This window comes from Melanotaenia boesemani, chromosome 18 (genome assembly GCF_017639745.1).
Source record: "Melanotaenia boesemani isolate fMelBoe1 chromosome 18, fMelBoe1.pri, whole genome shotgun sequence".
Classification (NCBI taxonomy): Eukaryota; Metazoa; Chordata; class Actinopteri; order Atheriniformes; family Melanotaeniidae; genus Melanotaenia; species Melanotaenia boesemani.
In genome coordinates, this window is record NC_055699.1 from 12788713 (window position 1) to 12798663 (window position 9951).

The 9951-nt window shown below is 45.8% G+C and overlaps 1 protein-coding gene across 2 annotated transcripts; it reads left to right on the plus strand.

The window, feature by feature from the left end:
* Positions 1-194: 194 nt before the first annotated feature.
* LOC121628669 (basic helix-loop-helix domain-containing protein USF3) lies at positions 195-9896 on the plus strand. Of its 2 annotated transcripts, none has more exons than XM_041967839.1 (7): positions 195-367; positions 822-946; positions 1057-1088; positions 1204-1286; positions 1399-1507; positions 2371-7283; positions 7573-9896. In XM_041967839.1, the coding sequence occupies exons 2-7, from the start codon at positions 903-905 to the stop codon at positions 9382-9384; spliced, it is 6993 nt and encodes a 2330-aa protein (XP_041823773.1). In that variant the 5' UTR covers positions 195-367; positions 822-902; the 3' UTR covers positions 9385-9896. The 2 variants fall into 2 exon arrangements, with proteins under 2 accessions (XP_041823773.1, XP_041823774.1); XM_041967840.1 differs by having other exon boundaries at positions 1399-1495.
* The last annotated feature ends 55 nt before the right edge of the window (positions 9897-9951 follow it).

The window sequence follows — 9951 nt, forward strand, 5'->3', positions numbered from 1 at the left end:
CATAAACGCTCTGAAAATCACAATTTCAACACGTTTACTGCATAGAATTTGTAGGCGCATTCGCCATGAACTCGTATTAAGACTCTGTACGCGCCATGATTGGCTGAAACACCGCTGACCCGGAATGTGATTGGCTGTATTTTCCTCACAGCCCTCCCCTCTACACAGATTTAGGTGTATCTAGATTGTTTTGAGAGATGAGTTGAGTGCTTTGCTAGCTAACACTTAGCTCCCAATGTGTTAAGTTTTTGCTAGAACCAACAGTCTTCAAAATGCCAAGACTATTTGTTAATGGAAATTCTATTCCATTACCAACGTTTTGCGAGAACAGGAGCGAATTAAGCGCGTTAATTTGCTTAATAATCATGTAAGTAATGCTAAGCTAGACTGGTTTTTCGCTAACTTGCTAACAGAAAGCTAGCTGTAATTACTCTGGTTGCTAGTTTCTTAAGTCACCGAATATTTATTTAAACATCGCTTGCTGCTGACGCTGCAATGGTAAAGTAGGGCAAGCAGCTGCTTGTGCAGTTCGTCAAACGAACTGTAATTACACTGAAATGTGAAGGTTAATGAGTTTAGGTTGGGTGTAAAGCTAGGTTTGTCTATCTTAGCTTGTTAGCATCCAGTTTGTACTAGTGGTAAAAGCTCATTGTAACGTCTTTTCTCATCGATATCTACTGTTTTATCAAACAACAGTATTGGGGGCAGCTGATTAAATCATTATGATCTTTTTCTCATTTTGCTGGACTTTTATGCAGCTGTCTATTAACATGACACTCATAGTTTTGAATGTGTTTGAATTCTCTACGTTTTATTTGCAGGATGGTTACGGAAGGGATTTAAGGTCCAGTTGTTGTATGCGATCACTGGTACCTCATCTTACCTGTAACTGTTAAAACAGGATGCCAGAGATGACAGAAACTCAGACACCTGGTCGTAAACCCAAGTGAGCATTAATTTCGTTGTATAAGTTTAAACGTAGTTATCAAGGGCACCAACGTTTATAATTAGTTCTCATAAAAATTTAACTTTATTTATTTATTTGTTTATTTTTAGAAAGAAGAAAAATAAAGAATCTCACAATGCAGGTAAAATGTCTCCTGCTATTTTCCCTTTCAAATATCTGCTTGGTTAATGTAGGTTTGTTGTGGAAAGATTGACTTAGAATCCAACTGGATGTTAAAATAGCCTCTTTTTGTGTAGTTGAAAGACATAGAAAAGAGAAAATTAACGCGGGGATTAACCGGATTGGTAATCTTCTGCCGTGTTCCCCTGCACTTAAACAGGTAAGAAACAATGCACCTTGACATGCTGTTGTTTTCCTTTCTGGTAACAGTCAGTGTTTGTACAACACGGCGTGATTTTATGTAATTTTTAATTTTTTTATCTTACTTACAGAGTAAGAACATGATACTGGATCAGGCTTTTCGTTACATCACTGAACTGCAAAAACAAAATGACACAATGCTTCTAGAAGGTGGAGATAAAGTTCAAGGTAAGATATTAAGTAAGTAAAGTTTAGTCCTATAACATCTTTCATAGACACTTTGTTACAAAGTGCTTCACTTAGAAAAATAAGTTAACATTGCTTACTATTTTCTCGTAGTAGTTTATGCTGGGAACCTTAGCTTTAAAATTAGGAATTTTATCCAGACTTTTAATCATTTGCAAGGTGTGTTGCTGACATGGATATTTCTAGTTATTTATGTCATGCTTATATTTCAATGGCCTTTAAAGTCACAAAGGGTTTTTATCATGTGTGCTCTTGTGTCTAATATTACATGTGCACATGTGTCCTGCTTGTAATTGGATTTTTTGAGTATTTTGTAGACAGCTTGCTTAACTTGTAGAAACTTAGATGACATTTTATCATTGTTTTGTATACTTGGATATGTTTAGTTGGGAAACCAGGTGAAACTTTCTAAACATTCGTTCTTTGTTTAGAAAAACTTTTAGGGTACCCTACCTGCACGTTAACAACCTGGAATTGAGTCATGCTTTAGTTTTGACTCCAGTGAGATTATAGTGCTCACGTAGAACACATAAGAAACGTATTAATGTTATTTGAATATTGTTTTTTTTTTGTTGTTGTTTTTTGTTTTGTTTTTTTTTGCATTTTGGCTTAGTTTTTGTCAATTAAATTTATAAAACAAAGTAATATGTTATGTTCTTGTTTATCTGAGGTTGTATTTTTCTAATTTTAAGACCCAATATGAATTTGACTTCGTGTCTTGATAAGAATGGAAAAACTGTATTTACATGTGCAACCAGTAACCAGCATCCTCAGAAAATGCAGTCATAACCAGTATATTAGAGCATGGCTGTGTGTCTCTAATTAACATCAATTGAATTGACAATGTCTTTTTACAGCACAGGAAATCTGTCGGCTGCGGAGTCAATTGGAGGAATTGAGAAAGGAGAGTTCTCATTATATCGCACTCCTCAAAGCTCATGATATCAACATTCTTGAGGACCCTACTATCCACTGGACGGGCAAGCAGCGCTGTGCCAAAGTGGCAAAAGTGACCCCCACTCACCAGCTCCCAAAGGGGATTGTTGTCTATTCCAATGGCAACATGATGTGCCCTGCAGGAAAACAGAGTAACCCAGGGAAACAGCCCTCTGAAACATTAATTCTTCAACCAACAGCTGAGCCGAGATTAAGAGTTAATGGCACCCTGCTGCAAGTTAATACGTCTTCCTCCACTCCTGTACTTCTACCTGGGTCAGCTGTCACCCCCACTCATTCTGCTCCAAGTCTCAGAATGATAGAGCAGTGTGTGGTTGAGACACCGGCTACAGCCCCCACTCTGCCACCTTCTGTGTCTTACATCACTCTCCAGATCCCTGCTGCTGCTACAACCCTACCCCAGCAAACACAGTCTGCTGCCCCACAGACCCTCACTGTTGCAACTACTTCAGCCTCACAGTTTCCCACTAATACCCCTGTTCTGCCTGTGTCCACGCACCCCACATTTACCCAAACTGTAACAAGAGCAATAACTTCAGAGGTTTGCTCATGGATTACACAGGATACTGCCATCAGGACTGTAAATTACACTGCTATCCCTAGCAGCCAAACACTTCTTAGGGCTGGGGCTGCAGGGAGCACACAGACAACCTGGACAACATTGCAGATGGCAGGAAACACAGTGCAACCAGTCTGCCAGAGTCTACCCTCACAAGAGGTCAACAGCACCACCCAAACTATCCAACAGGTGACTGTTTGTCCAGTGGGCAGCAAACCACCCGTTCACCCCATTCAAATACAGATGCAGCCACATGTGCCTGTACAGCAGGCACCCATTACTGGTCATATTCAAGCACAGCCTATTCAAAATCCACCTCAGCCACAACCTGCAGTTCTAAACCAGGCACAACCTCAGCCAGTCCTAGCCCCCCAACCTCAGTGTGCTGTCCTTCCCCAATCAGCCATAGTACAGCAGCCAGCTGTGGTGGCCCACCCTGCTGTTGTTTCACAGCCTCAGTCTGCTGTACTTCAGCCAGCATCATTAGTTCCTCACACCCCTACAGCCCTTATCCCTCAGCCTCAGCCCCTTCCTCAGCCAGCCCTGGTGCCTCAGCCACAGGCCACTGTGCTCCCCCTTCTTCAGACTATGCAGGTGCTGCAAGTCAACCCAACTGGGGCAACAGCTTCAAGTGTAACAGCATGTCAGAAAACAAACAATCCAAGTGTTGTAATCTTGCAGCAGGCCAGTGCTTGTCCTGCCCAGTCAGTAGTGAGGGATGACATGACTAATCAGACACCATGCCAGCATATTGTAATTATTCAAGCACCTAATCAGGCTGCATCTGCTCCTCAGAATCCTCAAGTTGGCATAGTTCCTGCTGCAGTACCCGTTGTGTCCACTCAAACACCCACAACCAGTTCTGTGCCTGCCACTCCCTTACAGAGCGTTGGGGGAAAGCAGCTTGTGCACATTCTCCCTCGTCCTGTTCATTCTCAAGTGAACCATCCTCCACAGGGCTCCCAAACCTCTTCTTCTCCACCAGTTCCTACAACTCCACAAACTATCACTGTGAACGGCCAGGTGTTTGCCCTGCAACCTCTGAAGACCTCTGAGAAAGCCAGTTCCCAGGGTGGCCAAAGTACCCTCCAGCTGGTCCAACCCACCACCACTGAAGAACCAACTACCAATGTGGCTCTCAACAGTTTAGGGGCCCTCAGCAGTCTCAACCAGAGCATCTCTCAGGGCCTCCCTCTTACCATTTCTAGCCAGAGCAATTGTCAGCCGCCACCTGCTCCGTTAACAGTACTGCAACAGAAGCAGCAGCAGCCTGCTGTTTCATCACCCACACTACCCGCCCAGCAGTTACAAATGCCACGTGTCAATCCACTCAGATCAGCTCCCATAGTTAATGCTTCTAAGCCTTCAGGAAAGAGGCTTCGCACAGCTTTAAATGCAAAGAAAGCAGCCGCTAAAAGGGCTAAATCTGCCAAGAAAAAAGAGCTCAATCAGGCACAAACTGCTGTTTCTGCAAAATCAGAGGCTGCTGGACGAGAGAACCGGACAGTTCAAGTTACCCAAGTTTTACAGTCCACAGCTCTCAAAGTCACAGACATTCACCCCACATCTACCACAATTTCCAATACTACAGATAGCAGGGAAGCTACAGGCAGTGTTACTTCAGTACAGAACACACAGCAGATGATTGTATGCAGTTCATCCAGTAATGCAACTGTGTTTAGTCAAGCTCACCAACAAGATAAAAGCTCCTTCAGCGGATCTCAAAATGATTCAGTATTCTCTCATAGCAACACTAGCACTATCACCACCACAGTTACAACTGTCAAAGCAACATCAGTTAAGCCACCATGCAGTGCAGCTTTGGCCACTGAGATTAAAACAGCAGTCGTGTCTGGCAACAGTTCATCTGCAACCAAACTCTCAGTTCCAGAGGTCAAACATCCAACACCAAGTACATCAGTTAACACAACACAAAGCAAGTCAGCTTGTGCTACTGCTGTTTCTAAACAAAACACTTTTTTGGCCCCTTCTTTAGCTTCCACTGAGACTCGGAAACACTCTGCAACAGATTCTAGCACTTGTTTAACTCAAGTCTGTACCAGCAGCATCATAACAAATGTACCAGTGTCTTCAAATCAGACTCCCCACACAGACTACCCTTGTCTTTCCCATGGATCTAAAGCCAAAGATCCACTGTTTTGTAATAAATCTGAGTGTCAGGCCCTCTCTTCATCTTCTGTGTCCACAAGTTTAGTGCTGTCATCACCTGCACCAGTGTGTCCTGTTGCCCACAGCTCTGTTACTGCCTCTACAACAAGTTCAGAGTTAAGGAAAAGAGCCACTGCTCCAAGACCTCCAGCACAGCAGACTGAGGTGACTGTTCCCAATCCCTCCTCGGGCCATCCTTCTGAAGTCAAACTATCCCAAGCTACTAGAACTAACAGAGAGGTCCAGGAGGAGAGATGTTCCACAATATCCGAGAAAGAAGGCTTGATGGCAGTGACTTCCAACGAACCCTCAAGAAAGGATTTTGCTTCGTCTCAACAGGTGTACACTAACTTAGATGACCATACTATGGAGCACCCCATGACTTCTAGCAGACAGACTGATTCACCCATGTCTACTGGGGCTGGGGGTGGCAGAGGATTCTCTGTGGCATCATTGCTTCCACAGGGCCACAGTATCAGTGCCTCATCTGGCTCCTTTGGAACATTTACATTTACATCTGAGCAGGCAGAGATGCTGGCCTTGGCCATGCTAGAGCAGGACAGCCCTGGGAAGAGGAGTGGAGGCTGCCCAGGGGATAACACTTCAACTAATCCCGCCTCATCCACATGGGACTCCCCTAAAACCCCACCAGCGTCCTCCAGTAAAGAGAGGGGCTTAGCTGGACAGCAGGCTAAAGTGAATAAGCCCATGGATCCAGGAACTGTTAAAGCTGTTATTGAGTTGTCCGTCAGAGGACAGGCAGGGGAAGGGTCTGTTGGTGGGACAAATGGAGCTAGACATCCTCAAAATATTGTGTACTCGCAGTCTCAGCCTCTCCCACTTGCCCAATCTCAAAGCTCCTCCCAGAGTGGCACAGTGGCAAGCCTAAGTGTAAACAATCTAATAAGGCCCAGCTCCAGTCACCAACCCTATCCTGGTTCCCCTAATCTTGCTGGGCAACAGGGCTCTGTTTCCTCTCCTGCAGGAACCTCAGCCCATATATCCCAGCCATCAAACACTGCCCTCTCACCGTGCTCAGGTGCTGCTCAGACAAATGAGTATACTCCCTTAAAGACTACTTTAATGAGGGCTCAGCCTGGAGTTGGTGTGGGTGAGCGACAAGTAAAGATCATTTCTAAGCGGCAGGCCCAAGAAGAAGTCATGTTAAACACAGGAAAACGACCAAAGCCTTGCCCTCCACCAGCTAACGCTGTTAGCCATATGGAGGTAAAAACACCAGATCGCAATCAAATTATGGCAGGACAGCTGCCTTCCACATCCTCAGCTGTCATGACAAGAATTAATTCTGAAAGTGCAGGCCCTCTGTTCTCTACAAACTCTTTCATGAGTGCGGGAGTTCGCCCAACAGAGGTTCAGTGCCCTGCTCAAGCACCCCCTGAACAGAACCAGGTAGGGGCCCTTCATCTGCCCCAGGGTCACCCACAACATACTGTAAGCCAGCCTAGCCAGCATCTGGGAGGGAATCTTTACATGAAACAGCAGCAGGAGCAACAGAGACACCATCTGTATCATTTGCAACACCACCTAACACAGTCAGACCCTGCACAGCGCCACTCTCTACACCAGAGGGCACTGCAACAACAACAGCAACAAGAGCAGCAGCATGTCCAAAAGAAGCGAGGACTTGTTAGAGGAAGTCAAGCTGGCTCACCTGCTGGCCTGCCACAGAAGCAGCATCACCTGGAAAAGTCTGGAATTCAGCAGCACTCTCACCAACAACAACAGACTCAGCATCAGCAGCGTACACAGCAGCAATCTCAACAGCACCCACAACAGTCACACCAACAATCACAACAGCATCAACAGCCAACACAACACCAACAGACTCACCCCCAACAGCACCAACAGGCACACCCACAACCTCCCAATGCACAGCATCAACAACACCAACAGCAGCAGTTACAGCAGCAGCAAAACTCCCACTCCAGACACCAGCAGCATCTGCAGCAGCAGATCCAGCAGCAGCAGCAGCACTTTAGGCATCAGGACAAGAGCTGTGAAGCCCAAACAGCAGGATCAAGGGGCCACCACAGCAGCCACCTGACTCAGCAGGACCACCTCAAGGTCAGTGACACATACTCTGTGAAAAAGGGATTGTTCTATAAAGGTTGATCCTAAAATGGTCAGGAGTTTATAATTTCAAGTAAAATTCAACGATTGTACTTTCTTGCTATTTTTCAGTTTGATCTGTTCTGCTTTACATATATTTTTGTATTTTTCAGGGATAAATATTTAATTTGTATATTGCTTGGCTTCTTTTTTATATCACATTATTGTTGTCATTTACTTTTGTTAACTAGCCTTGTGTTGCTAACATGAAACTAAATAATGTTGTTTGTTCTTTTTTCTTCAGCCTGGTCAGGACCATAATGCTATGCAGAGGATGATGGGCTCCAGGAGCCTGGAGCAGCAGCTCATCTCTCCTCCCAGCAACCCGGTGTCCCGTCCATCTGAGCTGGCCTGTGCTTCATCTCGCCAGGAACGTCACCGCGTGTCCAACTACTCTGCAGAGGCTCTCATTGGTAAAAGTTCCTCCAGTGGTGAACAGCAGCAACGTATGGCCCTCCACCTTCAACCTGGTCGTGGTGGTACTCAGGAGCAGGCAGACCTCCGCGGTTACTTGGATACATCACGGGGAAAAGCTGGCATTGCTCACAACCCACAGAATCGCCTTCCCTCTGACCATCCAGGGTCCACGGACGTTCAACGTGTCTCGGAGTGTACACCCTTCAAGGCTATGGGTGGTGCACATCAACTCAGTGGTTTTGAGGCTCAGGTGTCTCGTGGGAGTGACATGGCTGCTAAGGCAGTGCCTCCCTCCCAGAGAGGCCCTCAGGGGCAACAGCAGGGAGGGTTCAGGATGAGTATTGGTCCCACAGCAGATGGCAGAAACCGTGGTGGCTACAGTGGAGCTCATCCTGGTCCGCAGGGAGTACAAGTTGGCCCAGCAATGCCTCGGGAACAGGAAGGTTGTCAACAGAGTTTCATGCAGAGTCTCCTTTCCCCCCACCTTCCTGAGCAGAGCAATCACCAGCGAGCAGTGCAGTGCTGTCCCCCTGTCAGCATGGAGTACAGCTGTGTGCCTGGAAACTCTTCAGGAGACATTCAGGCCAAAGCCTCCAGCCCTAGTGTTCCCCAATCTCAGAAGACTCCAGCTATGCGACTTGCAGAGGGCAACAAGGGTCACATTTCTCAGGTTAGTAGTAATATGCACGCAGGCCCAGGTGTGCGAGCAGGTCTCCCACACCCTCCACCTCCACACAGCAGTGCTGAGCAAGGCCGTTCCTCTGCCCCATCCAGACCACCCACTGCTGTTAGCCAACACTCTCGTCATATTCCCCGAGATAATCAGCCCACCAAACTGAGACCTGGTGACCGGCCTCGATCAGGAACTCTAAGACCAACCAACCCCTTTGAGCCTGAAGGCCACCTGCCTCTGCCCTCCGGAGGAGGGGTGCTGCTGAGTCGATCACAATCTGGAGGAGAGGCACGACGCAGCACCATCGTACGCTTTATGCCAGATGGTGCACAAGTTCCTGGCGACAACAACCTGGGGGCTGACCAACACTTAACACAGAACTTTGGTTTCCCCTTTATTTCTGAGGGAGGAATGAATCCTCCACCTCCAATTAATGCAAACTCTACGTTCATCCCTCCAGTCAGCCAGCCTAACGCTTCCCGAACACCATCCCTTCTTCCTGTTGAGCCACAGAACACTTTACCATCCTTTTATCCTTCTTATTCTCCAGCTGCTCATCCCAGCCTTCCTAGTGATGTCACTCTCCAATATTTTCCCAACCAAATGTTTACAAGTCCAAGTGCTGACAAGGGTAGCGCTCCTCCACTCAACAACCGCTTTGGTTCCATTCTCTCCCCTTCCCGCCCTGTGGGGTTCGGGGTAGAGAGAGGTTTCCCCTTACTTCCAGATATGCCTCCTATGCCCATTGCCAACTCATCTGGAATCACCCCTCACATCTCCAACTTCAGTCTCACCTCTCTGTTCCCTGAAATCGCCACCGGGATGCCCACCGATGGCTCAGCCATGCCAATGTCTCCTTTGCTGTCTCTCTCCAACACCTCATCTGCCGACTCTAGCAAGCAGCCGAACCGTCCTGCCCACAACATCAGCCACATTCTGGGCCATGACGGCAGCTCGGCTGTGTGAGGAGATCTCATGCTGCAGCTTGAATGCCATGGTGAACTGGTGTTGTGGAGTACAGAGTTCAAGTTTCTGCTTGAAATGTGTTAAAAGTGTTGAAGAAAGTGATGAAGAACTTGATGAATGATCACTTTAGTTGTTTACATGTTCACACAATTTCAACGTGTTTTCTTTGACATACATATGATGTCATGGTAATTATTTCCTTTTTTTTTTTTTTTTTTTCAAATTTTAATCTTTTAATTTTATGGGGACAGAAAAAAAAATGTCCTGTTTAAAATATTGGTTAAACCAACTACTAGTTAAACAGAAAGTTTAGGTTCATAACTTGAATTAATTGTATTTTGGGTCATTAAGAAAGCTTCACAGTTATGTAATTTACTAACTTATCAGGTCGTTCTGTACAGAATAATTTTTTTTCCAAGAGCTATTTTGTAAATATCAGTGTTTCATATCAGAATTGTTAGACTATGTATGTATTTGTAAATATAAAATTGATAATAAAGTTTATAACGAGACCTTTGCATTTACTTTGAACTGGGGAGTTGTCTTTGCTTTTTACTGTAAAGGTTT

Excerpts from the sequence above, each read along its gene's own strand:
- LOC121628669 (XM_041967839.1), top strand. The coding sequence starts at position 903 with ATGCCAGAGATGACAGAAACTCAGACACCTGGTCGTAAACCCAA. Across the intron at positions 1,089-1,203 it reads TAAAGAATCTCACAATGCAG|TTGAAAGACATAGAAAAGAG; the intron begins GTAAAATGTCTC and ends CTTTTTGTGTAG. Across the intron at positions 1,287-1,398 it reads GTTCCCCTGCACTTAAACAG|AGTAAGAACATGATACTGGA; the intron begins GTAAGAAACAAT and ends TCTTACTTACAG.